Here is a 22693-nt window from a genome sequence, read left to right on the forward strand (position 1 = left end):
AAATTAGGGTCTGCCAAAAAGGGTTGGGAACCCCTGATGTCGCACATTTCACAGAGTAGGCTAGTCTAAACGTGTAATAAGAAATAGGCCTACCACCAGGAAGGAAAAGAACACTTTAACTTAATAACACCATAGATCCATAACAACACTTTCCTCTTTTATCCCATGTAGTTTAGCGCATTATTATGACCGCCGCGCAGCGAAGCGGTCATATAGGTTTAGTCAGAATTTTTTTTTTCTTTTTTTTTTTCTTTTTCCCATGCCCAAATTTCCGTCAATGAGTCCCGGGACACTGAAAGACCGGGGTACACGAAACTTGGTGGGCATGTAACCCCACATGGATAGCATGGAACCATCGTTTTTCGTTTTGATCTGTAGCCCCCCCGCTGGACTGGACCCCCGAAAGGAGGGTAGGGCAGACACAGTTTTCTGTGAATATCTCGAAAACCGTAGGGTTTAGTAGGACCATTTTTTTTTTGTATGTTGATCTCATGGGGCCATGTCAACCCATTCCATAACCACTCATTTGATGTATAGCGCCACCTAGTTAAACACAAAAAAGTAAAAATGAGGTGTTGTAATCAGGGGCGGAGCTACGTGGTGGCCAGGGGGGGCCACGGCCACCACTGGTCAAAGCTTGGCCACCCTGCTGGCCCCCCCAGCTCCGTTCAGTGAAAAGTAAAAAAAAAAGATTGCTGCCGTTTTCAACTGTATACTTTGAAAGGAAGTGTAGCCTACGGTTCTAATCAAATCGTGAGTAGGCCTAGTGCAGCAGCAGCAGGGGACAATTCAAGTCATCTGTTAAAAACACTTGACAGTAGACTACTACTTACTTAACCTCAGTGACAACAGGTGAGTTGATGATGACTTGGAACATTAATGTTAATAAAATGTTAAAATGTGACACGAATCATAGCAAAGTGAGCTGCGTTGGGCTGTTCTTGTTAGGTAGGCTCTGACATTGACGTGTGAGGCTGATCAAAAATAAGCGGATGCCCGCGGTAACGCTGTTACAAAAATATTTTGATAATATTCGGGTGAAATGCAAGCATATTAGGCACATATCTCCGGATGGCTCCAATAAAAGTAGGCTAGTGTCTTATGGAGCTAAATTTGTCTCAATAATATTTGTATATGCGCAGAGGGGGATCCACAAATATTTCTTGATTTGCATGTGTGTTTTGATATCTACAAATAAAAAAATCATATTTGTAATTCGTATATTGATTTTTACAAATATAGATGTGCATTTGTAAATAAAATGCCATTTGTAAAACCGAAAATTTAATTTGTGAAATGTGATTCTGCATTAGTGGATCACCAGCACACACAGTTTTCGTTTTCGCATTTGTGGATCAGCATTTGTGGATCACGTATTTTTGAGACAAACTTCGCGGCAGAGCAGCCACCCAGATCCACAAGTAGCCTGCCGACACTTTCTAATCCAGTAGATGGCAGTGTTGTTCTATGGGACTCATAACACAGAGCTAGCGAAATTATTTCTTAAATCTAACAAGTTATGCCTTTTACAACAAGCTTTTTGATGGACCACCAATCTTTCCTGTCTGCCCGAATTAACGATACAAAATGTGGAGCAGTGGGCCAGTACCGACTGCAACATCCCCCGGGCTGATACAGTAACTGGATCGAAGGTTTTATCCACGGCATTGAAGGTAAGAATGGACGCTAATTTGCCTCAATTTCTGCTAGCTTGTAGCAGCTAGGGGTAGTAAGCGTAGCTGTGATATGGAGTTGTTGACTGTCTGTACTATGTTATATTTTATTTAACACTTAACATGTCTTTAATCGACAGCTAAAGCACACATATTTGTGAGGGCTAGGTATTTTCCCTCGGTGCGGAAAATGAGGCACCTTACAACATAGCTTACAGGTAGCATAGTGCTGTGGACAAACTGCTCAGTTCGCATAGCAGTGCCACAGTTAAACCAGCTTGCTAAATGTTCATTATGAGTTTATATCAACAATGTACCTTTCCCTGTCTGACTGAAAATAACATGTCTATTTTATCTTATACTGTAGTTGATGTAGTATCACATAAGCGTCATTGATATCTAATCAAATATTATTTTGTTTCAAATTAGCAAAGCCAGACAGGGCTAGGTGCATGTTGCTAAGTGGTACAAATACAAAGTGGTAAAAATGGTATAAAAATATAGTTAATTAAATGTGTACAGTAAAGTAACAATGCATGAACATGTTGCTATTGCTTGTTGACAATGATAGTATAATATCAGTATAACTATCAGGTAAGTGATTAGGTAAGGTAAGTAACATTCATGTTAAGATAGGAGTTGCTCAGTTCTTGGAGCAGTGTAGCCAGGGTTGAGGAAGGTTCTTCAACATGTAATTAGTTTACAAATCACTTGTCTGTTTGACATAGGATCCATACTGTTCAATCTTAATATGAGCTTTTCCACAACCCTGACTTTTTTGTACAATGAGTGTCCAAGATATTACCTGTATCTTTCAAGTTGTGTTCGCAAGTATCACAGCTGTAAACAACCTACCACTACCAGCATGTAGCTGTAATATTTTCATGGCAGATCATTTCAATGCCAAATGTACCTAATTCACTGCACACGCAGTGTATGTGTGTGTATGTATACACACACACACACACACATATGTATATGCCATATATTTGTTAATATCAACTCTGAAGTGTCAAGTGTCTAAAGTTTGATTATCTTTTCAGGTGGAGCTGTCACTTGAGCAGCCATTGATAATGGAGACGCAGTGCAACTACTTCTATGTACAAAGTTACCTTTACAAACCTAGACCATTGTGCCTATCAATGTTTTTTGAACAGCCTGTTTTCTGATCTGGTTCCTTTTCCATGCTTACCGTATACAGGCAGGCCTTTTTACATTATTCCCCATACCAACTTCTATGTACAAAGTTACCTTTACAAACCTAGACCAGTGTGCCTATCAATGTTTTTTTTTTTTTAATGTTTTCTGATGTTCCGGCCTGTTCTGGTTCCGGTATATTAAATTATAGTTATGAAGGACATCATCCATGTGTAATACAATTGTACTTTATTCTTTAGATAGATAGACATCCAGTAGTTTATACATACACACACATACATGTAAAAAATCAAATCAGTCACAGGTATGTAATAGTAAAGAGCATGAGAAGTGATTATAAGGTCTGACAGGGACTGATCCTGTGATACATTGACCATGATAAGGTGCTATGGTAACAATACAAGTTCGCATATTGTATAGATTTGTAAAGATGAACAATAATATTGATTAAGGTTTTGTATTCATAAAGATGAACAATAATGGTGGTTAAGGTTTTGTATAGATTCATAAAGATGAACAATAATGGTGGTTAAGGTTTTGTATAGCTTCATAAAGATGAACAATAATATTGGTTAAGGTTTTGTATAGATTCATAAAGATGAACAATAATGGTGGTTAAGGTTTTGTAGATTCGTAAGATGAACAATAATGATGGTAAAGTATTTGTATAGATTCGTGAAGATAAACAATAATGGTGGTTAAGGTTTTGTAGATTCGTAAGATGAACAATAATGATGGTAAAGTATTTTTATAGATTTGTGAAGATGAACAATAATGATGGTAAAGGTTTTGTATAGATTCAAAATGATCCCACCATATTTTCTGCAGTAGGTTTCTGGGCCATAAACACAGCTTTAAATGTATCATAATCTGGGAACCCAGTATAAAATGAAATCTGTTTATCGTCACCTTGAAAATTTGAAATCAAAAACTGTTTTTGTTGAAGCTCTAAAATGAAAAGTTCTTGATCACTGATGATCTTGCGGGCTTCCTCAAGTTGATCTTGAAGTGAGGGAGGCAGTGCAGCATATTCATGGTCTGGGTGCGGAGGGGGTGTCTTCACTGGAAGTATAAGAGAAACATATTGATGTGTCCCATTAGGTCTTTTACAAGGATATTCATGTTCAATTCATGTAACCAATTACACCATGTCGATCATCGAGATCCGTGGAAACATTACTGGAAATCATCAACAGAGAAATACTGTCTCTACACAGTTAATAAATGCATTACAAACTAGTAACTTAATTAATCTAAACAACACTCCTCTCTGGTCTGACAGAGCTCCCTGTTTCAACTTGGTCATGCCAGTCTTGCTTTTCACAAGGCAGTCTGGGAGGAAATGCTCAGAGCACACTTGTGTATGTGTTTATCTGCATCAGCAAATAAAATGTAATCATATAAGCATTTATACATGTATAATTTTATTGATCAGACTCAATGTGACTCCTGTACATCCTCCTCCTAGCTAGGAAAACTGATGTAACGTGTTCCCTAGGTTAGCTTGTGCCTAGAAGCTAACAAGGTCACTCAGAATATGCTTATACTAGTGCATCTGTGGTGGTAGATTTTAATAACATAGGCTACTACTAATTTTGGACTAGGCTGTATATTTCAACAACCTGTCTCTCTGCCTTAATCTATCTATTAAAACTTGCTAGTTCTATCGATAGTTAGCTGCTAGCGATACAAGCTAGTTATGGAGACGGCTCAGCCTTACAGCACCAGACATATAATTCAACTTACCTTAAAATTACGACCAGGATCCCTTCTGATGTTTATTATCCATTGTCGACGTAGTCCCTGATCTTTGGGGAAACGGTGAAACGTTTGTCCTCTGTTTGATTTTTTCCTGTGTGTTGAAGTGCATCGGGAAACATAGCAGTGTGATAAATCGCGTTGTGAGAAATCCCGGAAGTGGTAAGTGTACCCCTCAGGCTCGGTGGAACCAGAGCCCGTCTATCATAGATATATACACTAGATGTCGCCTTCTGCTTCTCAGCATGCGTCAACACCGCCGCCATCTTTGTACAGGGATCTGAAGCGCTAAACTAGTTCTCCTGTATTGTCAGCGTTACCTATTTAGCGACGTTTGGCCATCCCCAGCGATAGAAAACCTTTTTAGCGATTAGCGACAAATTTGGGAACTTCTCACAATGATGGCAGATCGGCTTCTTTGTTGTTGAAACGTAAGAAAATCACCTTTCTCATGGCTTTGTCATTTATGAATTCAGCTACATCTCGTTTGCCCATGGCACTGACCCATGATTATAAAAGTAACGACTGGCGTAGCCTATGTTGTAGCAGAGGTAAATGTTCTACAGATCTACAGCAACTTCTGGTGAGATTACAACTTACATGAGTAAACGAGACGAGGGGTATGTGGCCTCAACCAGAGCCTGTCTAGAAGAGCCTGTTTACTTTCATTGTATCGAACCTGGTTGCAGTTTACTCATTGTTCCTCTAGGGGCCGCCGCTAGCTAGTGCAGAATGAATGGGAGTCTATGGGGCTAGACGGATAAAATGTATCTTTATTATCGTCTTAAGCTTAGTTTTCTCTAGACTCAACCATAAATACATGCCTGTCAGTTGGAACAACCCAAAAAACTAGATAATTGCTTGAGATTTTGTAGATTTATGGTGATTTTATTTTCGCTAGATCTTTGCCCAGATTGACGCTAATGCATTATAGAGGAGTGGATCACTGAAGCAAGATGGCGTCTCGATTGACGCATTCGTTCCAATGAACAGCAGTAGTCAAGGCGACATCTAGTGTATATGTCTATGCCCGTCTATTAGACATTCTCTGGTGGAACGTTCAAGGCGAATGAACTGCAAGAACTGACAGTGTGAAAGGTTGCTAGGTAACTATAAACAAACTCAAAGATCGTAATTCTTGATTTCGCTTGCAAACTGACGGTTTTATGCGTTTACTAAACAAAGATTATGGAAATTAAACACCACTTTTCCATCAAAAAGCTTGTTGTAAAAGGCATAACTTGTTAGATGTAAGAAATAATTTCGCTAGCTCTGTGTTATGAGTCCCATAGAACAACACTGCCATCTACTGGATTAGAAAGTATCGGCAGGCTACTTGTGGATCTGGGTGGCTGCTCTGCCGCGAAGTTTGTCTCAAAATACGTGATCCACAAATGCTGATCCACAAATGCGAAAACGAAAACTGTGTGTGCTGGTGATCCACAAATGCAGAATCACATTTCACAAATGAAATTTTCGGTTTTACAAATGGCATTTTATTTACAAATGCACATCTATATTTGTAAAAATCAATATACGAGTTACAAATATGATTTTTTTATTTGTAGATATCAAAACACACATGCAAATCAAGAAATATTTGTGGATCCCCCTCTGCGCATATACAAATATTATTGAGACAAATTTAGCTCCATAGTGTCTAGCCTAGGCTACTTTATAAAAACATAATTTGCTGACTGCGTGTGGTTCTTGCCATAGCTGGTCAGGCAGAGGCAGGCTGCTGCGTTGCCTGAGTTCTTTGTTACATTGCTCCGGTAATTGCAACGAGATGAAACCTTAACTGCGTGACAGAGCAGAAGTGGGGCTTTCCAACGAGACTAAACACTTGTCTGTGCGATCAAGTATGAAAATACATAAAATCATGAAATTAAATCAAATTGCATCATATTTAGTTCACCTGCGCACCCACACTCTCGTTTGAATTAGGCTACTCGCGAACCCGTGATCGCATAGATATGGCATATCAGAAGAAAGAGGAGGCACAGGGCTATCCATTGGTACCAAGTATATCAATCCTTCTGGGCTATAAAAACAGACAACGTGACTGCAAAATAACATCATGTACAAAAACCAATGCTGCACAGCCATTACTCTCGTTTGAATTAGGCCCTACTCACGAACCCGTGATCGGATAGATATGCCTCACATGTCAGATGAAAGAGGAGACACAGAGCTATCATTTGATACCAAGTACATCCTTCTGGGTTATAAAACAGACGAAGTGACATCAAAATAATAACTTCATATAGCTCGACTTACTTACCCCACGTTTTTGTGTGTTGTTGTGGTGGCAAAGCATGTTCATAATCCAACGCTATAATGTGTTTCTCTATTGCATAGCATGTTCATAATCCGGTTTTGAGATCCTAGCAAATTCCTACATGGCATCCAATTAAAGACTCACATTGCATCCCAATTTATTCGACAAAGAAACACCTTTTTCCCTTCACTTTGTTCATGGCTCATTGTTCTTGTTTGTGTATGGCACAATGACCAGGACAAATGCTTCTAACTAAAGGTAGTGAAAAAGCCCTTAAAACAGTCTCTAGGGTTCTAAGGGTTAATGTCTTAATTCAGAGCCATGTTACTTACAGCCAAGTACTTGGAGTGGATAACAGAAAGAAATATAGTTTTGCCATCAGTATAAGATTAAATATCTGCATACCATATTTGTAGTATTTATTATTGTTCTTTGAGTTAACATAATTTGAATATGACTGATTAAGTAAGGTGCATTATCATAATGTACTCTTTATAGCATTGGCCTATTTATGGAAAATGTGTTGGAGTGGACAACAAACTGTTCAGGTTGTCTGTGAATGGACTTGTGTATCAGTGTTGGCTTTACACAATTTATTGCCATTATTAAAACAGGGTATCCTAATCTTCAAAACTTTTTGAGTAGTTTTCATATTGTAGTTTTGATTCCCAAGTGCCACCCCAATAAAAAGTCTGGACCCAGCTGGCCCCCCTTCTAAAATAATCCTGGCTACGCCCCTGGTTGTAATCACAGGTATCTGTGACCTAACATAGTCAAAACTGCACGAAATTGGAAGTGTAGGATCATTATGACACCCTCTGTATGCACGCCAAATTTTGTGGAATTCCGTTCATGGGGGGCCACACAATAAATTAATTTATGTTACTACACACCAACTGGCCTGTAGGTGGCCGGAGTCAGTTTTCTGTGAATATCTCGAGAACCGTAGGGCCTAGGAGGTCCACCTTTTTTATGTATGTTGGTCTTAAGGGGGCATGTCAACCCATCCCATTACCACTTATTTCATGTATAGCGCCACCTAGTTAAAAATTAAAAAGCAAAAAATTTGGTGTTTTCATCACAATATCTCTGGCTGACAAGGTCAAAACTGCACGAAATTAAAAGTGTAGGATCATTATGACACCCTCCGAATGCATGCCAAGTTTTGTGTACTTTCGTTCATGGGGGGCCTTACAATAAAATAATTTATGTGTTCATTTAGTGATGTACACCAACAAGGATTCCCGGGACACTGAAAGACCGGGGTACACAAAACTTGGTGGGCATGTACCCCCACATGGATAGCATGGAACCGTCATTTTTCGTTTTGATCTGTAGCCCCCCCGCTGGACTGGACCCCCGAAAGGAGGGTAGAGCAGACACAGTTCTCTGTGAATATCTTGAGAACTGTAGGGCCTAGGATGACCATTTTTTTCCGTATGTTTGCCTCCAGGGGTCATGTTAACCCATTTCATGTGCACACATGTGCACAAACAGATACACACACACACACATACATTCACAGTAATCATACGTATGACAGGTTGCTAGGTTACGGGGACGCTGGCGAGACACGCCGCTCCGTCTGGCATCATGTTTTTGTTTGTTTTTATGTAATGTTCGTAATTTTATGTAATGTCATGTTTATTTTTTGTATTGGTTTGTGTAGTTAAATGTTTTCCCTATTTATTTACGCTATTTTTGATAGTTTTCGTGTTATTCTTAGTCCTTTTTACTCCTAAGTCAGCTGATGTCGTTGACATTTGTCCATTGGGAGCTTGCTATGGCTAGCTTTTGCCCTAGCTGGGCATCGGACATCCTTCCATCTATCCGTGAGCGGTGCACCGTGCAGCACTTCACTGTCTGGTCGAGGGGATCTCTCGGGACAGCTGGACCTAGGCTACTCTGCGAAAGATCTGGCGTGGCCGCCGAGCTGTTGCTGACCTGCGAGCTGCCATGCCAACTGCAGACTAACTGGGCCTCTGACCTCCTTCCATCCATCCGTGAACAGTGCACTTCACTGTCTGGTCGAGTGGATCTCTCGGGACAGCCGGACCTAGGCTCTACTCTGCGAAAGATCTACCGTGCCCGCCGAGCTGTTGCTGACCTGCGCCTTGCCAACTGCAAACTAACGTTAACGGTGAAGAGCTGCATTCTACACGATACACGATCTACACGATCGCTCAGTACTTTGGACTGTGCTTCCATCATCTCCAGACTGCAGTCTAGCAGGCCTAGCTTCTAACGTTAACGTTATCTCCAGACTGCCAGTGAATTCACCGGGTTGGTCAGTTGCTAAAGAACTTTGGCATTGCATCGGTTCTGCTCTGTGCGCAATTTTCACGGATCATCATTGCCCTTGGACATTTTCAGCTGGTTTGGAAATTGGACTAATTTTAACATCACTTTTTCCCCTTTTAAAATATATATATATATTTTTTTATTTGTTTATTTGTTTAGTTGTCTGTCTTGTATGTCTTGGTGTCACGGGTACGCTGGCGACTACGCCGCTCCGTCCGGCATTTTTTGTATTTGTTATTTTTTAAAATGTATTTGTCTTGTCTTGATGTCATGGGTACGCTGGCGACTACGCCTCTCCATCCGGCATCTTTTGTCTTGTTGTTATGTGTCTTGTTTGTGGAGCGCTTTGGATTGCACTATGTGCATGTTAAATGCGCTTTATAAATAAATCTGACTTGACTTGACTTGACATACTCACACAGTAAACATATGTACGCTTGCATGCACAGGCACATACGCAGGCACACACACAAGCACGCACACACACACACACACACCCACACACACACCCACACTCACACACACACACACCCACACACATAACATAAACATAACACAAACAATCAAGAATTTCTCAGAATTATGAACAGGCAAGATGGAGGTGGGGTTGTATAAAATTAATTTTACATGTGATATCTATGAACTAATCATGTTTTGGTACTTGTTGTCTAGCAGATACCAAGAATTGAGTGTGGATAATGCAATTTAGTGAGACAGTTAGAATCATATAGGCCTTTCAGCGTGATTTCTTTTTGTGGAAAAAATGTGCTGGACTAGGCGGCGGTCATATTTTGTACCGCTCTGCGGTACATCTAGTTTAACTAATGTTATGTTTATATATATATATATATATATATATATATATATATATATAAAAAACATAACATATATATTTCTTGAATAAAGTATCTATCTATCTATCTATCTATATATATATATACACATACATACAGTCTATGGTTTTAGGTAATCATACAACAAGAAGATAGTGCGACCAAATGAATAATTTCAAACACTTAATCCACCTTGAACAGGTTTGAGAATCGACAATCAAGCGTGGAGAAAATTGAAGGGAAAAAAAGATTTCTGGTGGACTAATAGGCCTAGGCCTACTCGAATGTCACTGCCCTGGAAAAGATTTACATTGTCTAACTTACAAACTCTTACTGTAGTAAAGGCATTAGTGGGTAGACTATTTTGCATGCAGCCTTTGCATGTGCAACAACAGTGTGTAGGCTACGTAAATTCTAACTGGAACAAAATAGAGTCAGACAGTTTAATTAGTGGGCTTCACTTGAAATATGTATCTAGGTTGTGGCAAGAACTGCTTCAAAATGATACAATTCTATTTAAAAAGATTTAGGAAAAATAATTTGTTTACCCTGTTGATCAACTGATCTAGTCTGAATCTATCTGAGAGATCACCGGTGTGACGAAAATGCTGTAAAATGGACATTCTATCTGGTTCATAGAATTCAACATGGAATTGTTGCAGAACGGAATCTTTTGTTAGATTGTTCAAAACTCCCCTGCTGAAGGGTTAAAAACTTTGAAGTCAACACCATACATTTTCATTGACACATTTTTACCAAACCTAGAGAGCGCGTAGGCCCACTGCTCTAGATATAACGAGAAACAGATGCAGAATGAATTTGACTGCGAGCAAACGCCGCCCCGGCCTCCTCCAACATCGAGCTGTCAGTCAGCGCGGAGAGCCCAGCCGGAAACGCTGGAGCTGAGCTAACACCAGCGCACAGCTATTCTGCCCGACTGATCTCTCTTTCTCTCTTGGAGGATTGACTAATACGCAATATTTCGCAGCTCATAGCCAATTTCGGAGGTTCTGGGTTTGAAAGAGAAGTAATAGTCCACGCATAACCTCGGCATAGTTAATTCTTGGGTGTGCTGGCCGCTTGGCAAATTGATTCAATGGATAGCATGTCACTAGGGGAGCGCCGCAGTGACTGACTTCAGCCGGGCTGGACCATCTGTAGTCTGGGAGTTGTATTGCGTGGAGCATAGGTTCTGCAATTGGACGTATCTAACGGGAATTGAAATTGAATGTAAAGTGTTGTGTTGTCATCTTTGTGTGCGTCAGGTATGAAGAGCATAGTCTGTTTGCCATGTTGCTAGCGTTGTGTTAACTGCTAGCTAAGTTACTGGAGGGGTTGGTTGGTGTGGCCGCAGCTGGTGAATCGTGGGGAAGGAAGGGGAGACTGTCTGGTGATGAGGGAAGTGTTGCACCAGCGAGATAGCGATTAACACACCAAGTTGGACAGTGAATTCTATTAATATTACAAAATCGTACGGCTTTTTGCTCCTCGAAAGGTTGGATGCTAGTTACCGTTTCAGGCTTAGAGTAGACAGATATCTAGGTTTACTGGTGGCTCACAAGCTAGCATAAGTTTGCAAGCTATGTTAGCCAGCTAGCTAAACGTAAATGTCAGTGAACTGAGAGGCGGCCAGGACTCCGACAGCCTGCTTTGTAACGAGTTTTCACTGTGATAGTGAGTCAGTTATTATAGCAAACATGTCGATTGCTGCTACGGCTGGCAGCATTGCTGCATCTTTTGCGAGCAAAACAAAAACTAAAAAGAAACATTTCGTGGCCCAGAAAGTGAAGCTGTTCCGTGCCAGCGACCCTTTGCTGAGCGTTCTTATGTGGGGTGTTAACCATTCGGTGAGTAGCCTTCAATCGATCTGTTTTTCTAATGTGTCTTGTCATTGGTGCCAGATAATTTCAATATGGAAAGCTACAGACGCGAAGTTTCTCACAAGTTGTCATCAGTAAGCTTAGATATCCACAGCAAGCTTAGATATCCACAGCAAGCTTGATCTTAATGAATATTGTTTCCCTCCATAGTGTGGACAAAGTCTGCTTGTGGCATGGTTGATTAGACATATGTTGCATCTTAAATAAACAAACAGTTAAAGCGCCACTTATGTCGATGTGTCTTAAGTGCCACAAATAGAGGTCTAACGTTAATAGCTGCTTCATACAGGTACATATTTTAAAATGTGTGTGGCCCTTGAACTTCCTGTTTTGTACCAGAAGAGTTGAGCCGGGTCGTTTGGTACGGTTAACTCCCCTTATGTGGCATCACGGATGTTCTCTATTATCTTTTGGCAAGGACCTTGTTTATAATTATTGTCAACAAAAAACTACACTCGTCCATCATGCACTGTTAAATGATAAATGTAAGCAAGGGTTTGTTTCAGAGCTTGTTGATGAGCCTCAGTGACGTATTTTTTTTTTACATTTTCTTTTAAAAGTACTGCAGCACTCTGTGCCAAAGCTGCTGGACCACCTGCAGAATATTAGTCACTACTGTACTTGGCCTGTGGGTGAGCAGCAGAAGCACAGGAGTTGCTCAACATTCTTTGTCATTTCCTGAAGCAAAGACTTTTCCCAAGATTTCATTATCTCTTCAGGCAGGCTGGTTTAACAGTAGTGTTTATTTGGTGATGTCATTGCTGTTAAGGCTGCTCTAATGAGCTCTGTGATTGGTCTGTTATTGTTTGCCACCTGTTTTTGCCACTGTCTCCGCAATCTGCCAGGGCATCGGTTCAGTCCAGTGACCTAAGTTAGCTGTTTCTCTTGGCATTGCTCTGGATTTGTGCTTAAGATCTGTCTGTTGGAAAATGAAGGAGGAGGCCTGGCTTGGCTGAAACTCCACAGTCTAAGACTGGTCTTTTAGAACATGGCAGGCAAACGCTCTGCGTCCCAGGTTATAGTGGACGGAGGCCTGGCCAGTCCCGGGTGTTCCGCCACACTCAAAGAATGGACGGAGTGGGAGGCAAAGAATGTGGCGTCCAGAGTGCCTCGGCGGCTGGAGAACAGACCCTTCCTTATCTGTTGAGGGGCCTCCATCAGTTCCACACATTGACCGCCACTTCCTGGAGCCTTGCCACTCCACCGCACTCTTCCAGCGCTAGCCCTGACAGTGGGGAGCCATTATTGCCATTTGTAGAAATCTTTTAGTTTTCTCACCAGTGGTCAGTGAAATGTGGGCCTGGTCAAACGGTGGAGATTATGGGCCCCTGCAGGGGCTCTCCTGTAGGGAGCCCCAGGGGTGTGTGGCGCTTGCCACGGCGCGCAGCACTTGGTGCGTACAGCACTGGGGCGCATGAATCATGCACACAGCTGGTCGCTCGCGGTGGACTCGTGCTGTTAGATCGAGTGTGCCAGCGCTTGACCACTCAAGGCGAGGTCGCGGGCTGTATTTGATGAGTATGAAAGCAGGATGATGACTGCTGTGTGCTTGAAGTAGTTTAATGCAATCTTTTCTTTTTGTGCGTGTCCGTTGTTTTCGCCAAGCATCAGACAATCTTACAGATGTTATTGTTTTTTCCTCGAAGCTTAATGGAATTAAGTGGTCATTATAAGGAAGAGACCAATATCTGAGTACTTTCCTCACTTACAAGAAATGGTTGTGATTGGATTAGCCTTTAACTGATTCGTTCTTTCTTTCTTTTTCTTCCTTGCTCCTTCCCTTTCTTTCTTTCTCTCTCTGTCTCTTTTTCTTTCTTTCTTTCTTTCTTTCTTTCTTTCTCTCTCTGTCTCTCTTTCTTTCTTTGCTTCATCCTTTGAAATTCCCAGACTTTCCTTCTCTGACTCAGAGTTGCTCTGTCTGTTCCAGTGTTACATAAAGAGTCTCTATAAATAGCCAGAACTAAAAGCTAATATGTGGCAATGGGTGAATGCACACACATTAACGTCAGACGTATCCTGGCGGTGGGCAACTTCATTATTTTCAACTGTATTATTTTTCAAAGTTACTGTGAAAGTAGTGCAATAAATCCATAGAAATATCAACATCTGTTAAAATTAGGGCTGTCAATCGATTAAAAAAATGAATCTAATTAATTACATACTCTGTGATTAATTAATCTAAATTAATCGCATATATAATTTTTGCTGTGAAAGTATTTTAAATATTTAAATTCAAATGAATAATCAGCATTAGTGACATTACTCAGCATTAGTGACAACTCTTTTATTATTATTTTCACTGTTCAAATAATGGCCATAATAATCTATCATATGACCTAATATGCTGAGGAAATAAATTCAAAAGTGCTTCGGGAAGAAGTTTTTTTGTTCACATACAAGGCATTTCAGGCCACAGATATAACCTAGGGGACACAATGAAAATAAATTAACACTCCCCTCAATGTCAACACTTGCAGACATTGCAAAGGACTTTATTTTCAACACTTTATTTTTATCAACACCATCAGGCCGTTTTTTAAAAGTAAATGTTCCAATCAATGATCTAGGCAGCATGTTTTCTTTTCTCCTTCATTTTACCGTCTAATTTTTACTGACTAGAACGGCTCGGGGTCAAAGGTCATACAGAATCGATTAATCTGCACTAATTTTTTAATCAGTTATTTTTTCTCAAATTAATTAATCGAAATTAATCAGTTATTTTGACAGCCCTAGTTAAAATGTTGACACTTAACATGAGATGAGTGTAGCAGGTACTTGATAACAACACAGCGATGTTCTCAACTTTAGTGTGTAATCCTCTCAATCATCTGAGATCGGGAGGCCTGATATACACTCGGTCACTTCCCGTTCGCTCCGCTGAGCTTATTGGGCCTGCGCTGAGTGCTGGGCGGATTGTTTGATATCGCTAGCGTTGAGCTAACCTAGCCTACACTAAGCCTCTGTGCGGCAGCTCATCTCATGTAGAAAACAGATGCTTTCTGGGACTCTCTGGAGATTTCTCTGGTTGCTCAGAGAGTTCAGGTTCAGCAGAAAGTTCTCTGAGGAAAAGTTTTTCATTGGACTATACTGAAAGATAAAACAACTGTCCACTGATCAAACAACGTTATGATATTAAACCCCTTTGAAACTGAGAGATTGTAATAGCAAAGAAAACCTTTTGATAGCTGTTTCCATTATGGTAGATTTGAATCCAATGGCCTTTGCACTGACTCAAAAAAGAATGTGCATGTGCATTCTATAGCCTGTCCATTATTTGGTGTCTCAGGTTCTGTATAAATATCAGACATCTTTAACAAGAAACAAGAGTAAGTGCACTTGTGTCCCCCTGGTTTGTGTGTCTCCATTTGAGACTAATTTTATATGACCTGTTTTGATCATGATGTTGTGCTGATCCTCCCATCTGTCAAATAGGACAAAGTTATGGAAGGCAAACTCATATTTAGACGGTGATGTTATGCTTTTAACACAGAGCATTCATATCTTAAGCAGTCTGCACTGTTTGTGTATCTGATTACATTGTTTAAAAGATCCCCTTGAAGGTCACTCACTGTAAATAGTGTTCTGCCGGGCCCAGACGTAGGTCAAGGGCTAAGGCTACCTCCCAACAATGGAATGAGGCCTTCTAGTAACCTTTTTCAGTTTTCACAGTGCTCTCTCTCCATGTACACGTCTAAATAGCATAGCAGCTTATCAAAAAATATACATTAGACACAGGCCTATTCTTTTAAGAAATCTGTTTAACTCGATTTGTTAGGTTATGTTTCAGCAGTGGAGTTGATTGTAGTGTGACTGAGAGGAGTGGGTTTGTGGAGTTGGATGTTAGTGTGACTGAGGTGATTCGCTGAAGGTGTTTGTCAGTGGCAGGATAAGCACCTTCTCTCTGCACCTTCTCTCTTCCTGTCCTGGCCGAGGGCAAGCGTGCTCAGTTTGAAGCGGAAAACCTTAGCCCGCTGCCATGGAGACAAACAGGAAGTGGTGATGTTAAACTTGGACTGCGTGAGGCGACTGAAGAGAGATAAGTGCTGACTGTGCAACAGTTGCTGAATATGTGCCAGAGCGTTTGATTTATTTGATACCCCCTCCACACACACACACACACACACACACACACATGCTTACTATTTCTAAGTGAAGCAGTAAATGCAATCTCTTTGTGTCTCAGGGTGTCATTCCCTTGATTGTGAATCAGTCTAGAAATATGATTTAACAACAAAGGATGCAGATCATTTTGCTAAATGCAATTTGCCCACGAGAGTCTGTGGAATTGCATAATGATTATCTAATATTCTTCAGTTGTATAATGTTTCATGTCTTTAGACTTCCCTGGCTTAAAGAAGGTTACAGTGTTGCTGCAAGTGGTGATATAGATATTGGGAATGCTGAATCAAAACTCTTTATAAGTCTTGAATTGCCTAACTGTCTCAACTGGGGTGAACTTCTGTAAATTCTCTAAATAACTTCTGTTTTCAGTTTTCTTTTCTCTGTAGCCATTACAAATATCAGATCAATGTTCAAGTTATGGTTGTGGCTTGTCAAAAATGTTCAAATGAAATAGTGAAAGCCTATTTTCAGAGATGTTGTGGTAGCCTGGTGTATTTTAGTTGAAGTCTAGTGGAACAGGGTTCCCGCGGGTCCTTAAAAAGTCTTAAAAACAACTTTCGGTTTTTAATTTAAGACCTAGAAAAGTCTTCAATTGTCTGGAATTTCTTGAATTTTCGAAAAGGAGGTATTACATTTGTGTATGGGACCGCCAGCGAGTGTGAGAGAGCGAGTGAAATGTCTCCATCTGGTTTCGTGTATTTTTTAAAACGGAAATGTATAGTGACTATAAGGCTACTGAAGGAAGTGTAGTGGTTGCAGAGTGAAGATGTTTTCACGGGTCGTTAAAGGTGTGAAAATGGTAAGAATATGTAAAAATATGCCTTACGTTTTCGTGGTATAGCCGAGGCCTGAGAGATACGTAGGCCTAGGTAGCCTACGCGAGCGGTAGAGTGAGCGGGAGAAAGAGCTGGGTAAGGCAGTTAGCGATAGGGTGGCCATACGTTCGGATTTAGGCCGGACAGTTTAAAAGTCCTGTCCAGCGCAGCCTCAAGCCGGACGCTCATTTGTCCTCCTTTTTGGAGTTGCGCTGGGTTTCTAGAATCTTTGCTCGGACGCAGCATCGTTTCACAAACTATGGACGCAAAGACTGCTGGTCAAATTATGCGTGGTGCTTCTGTCACTCATCTGATAATTTGCTGCGCAATTTATGAAGGAACCACGGACCGACAGAAAAAGAAAACAAACGTTTTCTCAATTGGGAGGAAATACACATTAAGTGTATCTGTTTGCAGTTTGTATCTCTCCAGCGTGTTTTGCTGCCTTAGCCTAAGTAAATATCTGTCTAAGTTATAATAGCCTACCTGTAGGTCTGCAGCTTGCTTGCCAGCCTTTCCCAGTAGGCTACTTCGCAAAAGTTGGCGGCGAAAGAATGTCGGCTACTGGCGAGGAGGGGGTTTAACTTTCCCCATACATTTTTTTAAAACAAGTAAATGGTTTACAATGTTTCAGTCAAGCTTTGGTTGGTTTAAATACAACTGGTATGCAAAATGTATTACCTTTGATTTGCTGTGCTGCATATGGGACAATAGATGCCTAAGTTAGTAGGCCTATTACAATATTTTAATAGCTTAGTCTACCTTTGAAAAAATAAGGGAATCCAGTCCAGTACACATGTTTGGCAAGTAGCCTAGGCTACTACAGACACAGGTGAAGAACAGTCAGCCTCAGCCAGTAGCACAACCAGATATGTACAGTCAGCTTCAAAAGCAAGCAGTCCAGACCCTAAAATTAGGCATTGAATAGCTGTGAAGGTAATTCACACACAATTATTTTCTTTCACCAAAATATATTTGGTAACTTCTGTAGACATCCCAAATGGGGTGGGTGTTAAAATTAGTAGAAAAAAAACTATTGCATAAAACAGTTTTAAGTTGTATCTTTTTTGCCGTCTTATTTAGTCTTTTAGTCTTAATTTTTCCATTTAGATGTCTTGAAAAGGTCTTAAAAGTCTTTAAATTTGCACTTGGAAAATGTGCAGATACCCTGGTGGAAGTAGTTGAATGCGCAGACCAAGATAGAGATCGAGATCGTGTAGTTTATACGCATACTCATTCAGCTGGCCTTTTAAAAAAGAGAAGTGACTGCAACTAATCGTATATTGCGTTTAGAGAAAGCAGTAACGTTTGAAGGTAGATGTGCAGAACTGTGGTCATCCGAGAGATAAGAATCTGAAGATCATCACCTTGCCTAACTCGGCTCCAGTTGATGATGACTAACTTTCAGTCAAGCTAAATGACTGTGCAAGACAGACAAGCAGATGTAGCTTAAATGCATGTTGAACACGTTGTCTCCAGTAAAAAGTGAAAGGGAAATGATCCCTGATGTATCTGTGACGTTAGAGAGTACTTTATGAATGTACCAACCTGCCTATTTGGATTTGAATCTCAGTGAAGCCAATGAAGAAGACTCAATAGCTATCATAGTCATTTACATCTATTGATTTCTTGATTCTTTCCACTGACTGCAGGTGAATGTGAGCTGCTAGCACTGCTTTGCCCACTGGCTTTGTTTGAACATTAAAATACCATTGGAACTGTGAGCATTGTGGCTGTCTCTGGTGTAGCTGTGTCCACCACTGTGGGGCTGGTCTGTCTGGGGGTGTTCTGAGTGGCGTTGTTGTGCTCAGCTGCAGTGTATGATCTGTCTGTCTGAGCCAAGACGCCTCTGATATCAGCCAACGGGCCCTTGAGTCCACCTCCAGGAAGCTCCGCTCCCCATTCTTCATCGAGCTTGCACATGTTGCAGCAGGGAGGCGTCTCCAAACATGCAGCCCCGAGAGAGAGAGAAAGAGAGAGAGAGAGAGAGAGAGAGAGAGAGACTTGGCCTAGGGTCTCCTCTGGGTCTACATATTGAATATGAATGTTCTAAATCAAATGTATCATGCATCAAGGTTAACACGTTTAGAATAGAGTAGACACTAGGGTTTTAGTTCTTAGTTTTGGTTCCGTCACATTTGAGCTAACTTATTGTTTTCCTAGGTGAAGGCCTCCTGCAAAAGTTGTTTTTCCCTTTCTCTCTGTCTCTCTCTCCCTCTCTCTTTCTCTCCCTCTCTTTTGTAATGAAAACAGTCTGTGTGGCTGGTTGTAATTTCCATGGTTAGTGATTTACGACTGTTCCATGTCAGGTTGTCAGAGGCTTAGGGGTCCAGAACTATCACATCCATCATGCACCTATTCCCCTGGAACACACACTGTAACCTTCATCTTGGATGTCGTAGTGGACAGAGAGAGAGAGAAAATTGCCTTGTTAATAAATCATAAGCTAATAAGTTTGGGGCAAGTTTGGATGACTTAAAATAGAGCGGTTTATATTTGATCCGCTGAGGAGGAAGAGTCATGACAGCCCGTGAGACATCTGTGTTAGCTGCTTCCTCCTCTCAGAAATCCTACGTTCTGAAGGAAGATTTGATGTTCCCCACTGGAGGTAAACAATAAATAGGGCCGAGCCATGTGGCCTCAGGGGCTGAGCCTAATAAGTGTCAGGCCTGTTGGACCCTTGTATGTCAGCGATATCATTGACCAGAGCAGCCCGGCTGTCTGTTGACCTGCATACATTTGTATTGCCCCTTGTTGATGAAATGAGCCGTTACCAATTTTTAACAGTGACACTGTTCACACTGATAATGGATGTACCTGTCTTGAGGAATGATCTTAGCTGTGGGCCATAGTTTACAAATGAGACATTTTCAAATGTTGAGATAGGCCTAGTACAAATTCATTTATTTAGCTGACTGACGCTTTTATCTAAAGCTATGTACATGTGTCGGTTAATACAGGGCTAGTGTCCCTGGAGTCATTCAGGGTGAAGTGCTTTGCTCAAGGGCACAAGAGTGTCAACCGAGAATCACACCTAGCACTGAGCGCAGAGATTTTATGATGGTATGACTTTATGATGAGCACTGCAGAGATTTTATGATGCAGAATCTTTGATAATGAACTTGTTGGTTTCAAGAATGTTGAACTTGGCAACTGAAATTGGCAATGCATTGTTTTTTTTGTTTTTTTAACTAGCCTTGTATGCTGAATCTCACAGTTTGTCTTCCAAATTTGTGTCTCACAAATGTGTGAACTTTGGTCCCAGAAGCAGCTCAGGTAAAATGTTGAATGAATAAGGGATTTGATGTCCAAAATAGACCCGCCCCTTCTCAAATAGACCACGCCCTTCTCACGCCAGTCTTGTGGAACTGCACTAGAACAGCATGATGGAAATCCCCAGTGCTGAAAGCCGGGGGAAGCAAGGAGAGAGAAATGAGTTGCAATTAAATTTCCCCGGACTGAACAAATAAGAACTCTGCCTGCCGTTAAAAGTCTACTTGCACCGGTTCATAGGAACTTTTTCACCCTTCAGATTCCTTGGAGTTGGGACTTTGCCAGGATGAGATGAGGGCTGTTAGGGACCTTAATCCTACCCTCCCCAAGGTTGTGTCCTGGTGGATTGATGACTTGTTACTGTACTGTCCCTGTGAGAAGGCATATTTTCCCCCTTTTTTAAACTGTGCCGTGCATCTTAATCACTGTCAAAACTTTACGCTGTATGTAAAAGTTGGCCTGGTTCTTATTGTGTATATAGAGTGAAGGTCAGGCCTGAAGGTGTTGCCTCTCTTTCTGCAAGTGCTGAAGAGCAAGAAAGTAGTCGTTATGTTTTCATCACTTTATTGTGGTCCAATATTGTTATGGCAGTAAGCACCAAATCAGCAGAGTCTAACAGCTTCAGTTGTAAGACAATAATTTGAATGAGCTCACTGGATTGAGAAACGCTTTATCCCCAAAGTTCAATTACTGTGAGCCTACCGACCTCTGCAGCCTGTAACTACAACAGCTGAATGTTGTTGTCACAGCAAACCTGCTAATAACACTAAAGAGTTACACATATGTATGCGTTTGAACTTTGCCACCTTTCCCTGCTGCTGCTGCCTGCCTATTGCAGGCGTTCAACTGAGCACTTGGGCTTTGGATGTGGCATGGTTGGTAACAGAGAACAGTAGTTGTGTGAGATGCGTGAGGTCAAGGCATTGTCTGTGGCCCCTGTCCTTGTCTCGCCCGCACGCCATCAAGCGGCGCTTTGTGTGCCCAGGCGTCGCTCTGAGACTGGCACCCTGGAGCACCATGGCGCCCTCGCCAGTCCTGGACCCCGCAGAGCGCAGGGCTCACCCCTGTGTGTGTGTGTGTGTGTGTGTGTTTTTGAGAGATTGTATATAAAACACTGAAAGGACAAGAAGACCTTAGTAAGCACATAAGTGAATTTTGAGGTCGCTCAAGATTGCGGTCATTGAATGTTGAAAAGATTCACCTGCGTTTGTGTTAAACCAATGCAAGAGTCTCGACTGGCAAAATGTTGTCAACTTAAGTGATGTGTCTTATGACTTGTGATGTCATTTCCTGTGACTGACTGGTCTGTTTTTTGTCCTGTACAGATAAATGAGCTGAGCCACATCCAGATCCCCATCATGCTCATGCCGGATGACTTCAAGGCCTACTCCAAGATTAAAGTGGACAACCACCTATTCAACAAGTGAGCGCTCGCATTTCAACACCAAAGCACGAGGCCACTACTGCTGAAAGGGGTAGGCTGCAAGGGTAGCCTACAAGTCACAGCTAGTGCAGGTCATGCCTGGAGGACTGCTGACCTGCGGTCATTTGAAATATACATCACTACGTGACAACAAAACCCTTTTTCATTCGACCCCTAAATTCAGCTCACAGAAAAGTGTTGTTACCTCTTGTGCAGCTGTACTGTATGATATGACTGTGTGTTGCACTGGGTGTTTATCGTTGCTTTTGGAAGAGGCTGATGTTTGTGTTCTTTCTTTGCAGAGAGAACATGCCAAGTCACTTTAAATTTAAGGAGTATTGTCCGCTGGTGTTTCGTAACCTGAGAGAGCGGTTTGGCATCGATGACCAAGACTTCCAGGTAAATGCAGGCACACGCATGAAAGGGGAGACTGTAGCTGGCCTGGGTCAGGGGGTCACTGGGGTCATGTTTGGCATACGCTGGGGATAGGGTGATGGTGGCATGGTGGCATATGCTGGGCATAGGGTGATGGGGGCATACGCTGGGCATATGCTAATGGTGGCATACGCTGGCATACGCTGATGGGGGCATACGCTGGAGATAGTGGCATACGCTGGGGATGGTATCATACGCTGGGGGTGGTGTCATACGCTGGACATAGGGTGATGGTGGCATATGCTGATGGTGGCATACGCTGGGCATAGGGTGATGGTGGCATACGCTGGGGATAGTGGCATACGCTGGGCATAGGGTGATGGTGGCATACGCTGGGGATAGTGGCATACGCTGGGCATAGGGTGATGGTGGCATACGCTGGGGATAGTGGCATACGCTGGGCATAGGGTGATGGTGGCATACGCTGGGGATAGTGGCATATGCTGGGCATAGGGTGATTGGGGCAAACACTGGTGGTGGCATACACTGGGGATGGTGGCATACGTTGGGGGTAGGGTGATGGGGGCATACGCTGGGTGGCATACGCTGTGGGTAGGGTGATGGTGGCATACGCTGGGTGGCATACGTTGGGGGTAGGGTGATGGGGGCATACGCTGGGTGGCATACGCTGTGGGTAGGGTGATGGTGGCAAGGTTTTCTGGCATGAATGCTGTGCGCCTGCAAACCAACGTGTATTTGTGTGTGTAGAGTGACTATGATTAATGAGTGGCAGTCTAATCA

The 22693-nt window shown here is 41.9% G+C and overlaps 1 protein-coding gene across 2 annotated transcripts in view; it reads left to right on the forward strand.

The window, feature by feature from the left end:
• Positions 1-10878: 10878 nt before the first annotated feature.
• Positions 10879-22693, forward strand: part of pip4k2aa (phosphatidylinositol-5-phosphate 4-kinase, type II, alpha a) — a gene marked incomplete at its 3' end in the record, with an annotated part of 23568 nt that continues 11753 nt past the window's right edge. For both annotated transcript variants that reach the window (XM_076290112.1, XM_076290114.1), the window contains 3 exon segments: positions 10879-11851; positions 21420-21517; positions 21820-21916. In XM_076290112.1, coding sequence (XP_076146227.1) covers positions 11702-11851; positions 21420-21517; positions 21820-21916 — 345 coding nt within the window.

The sequence above is a fragment of the Alosa pseudoharengus genome, unplaced genomic scaffold (assembly GCF_046254945.1).
Source record: "Alosa pseudoharengus isolate Yale_2024_CS ecotype anadromous, Long Island Sound unplaced genomic scaffold, YU_APseudo_1.1 YU_APseudo_1.1_scf_18, whole genome shotgun sequence".
NCBI classification, from domain to species: Eukaryota; Metazoa; Chordata; class Actinopteri; order Clupeiformes; family Clupeidae; genus Alosa; species Alosa pseudoharengus.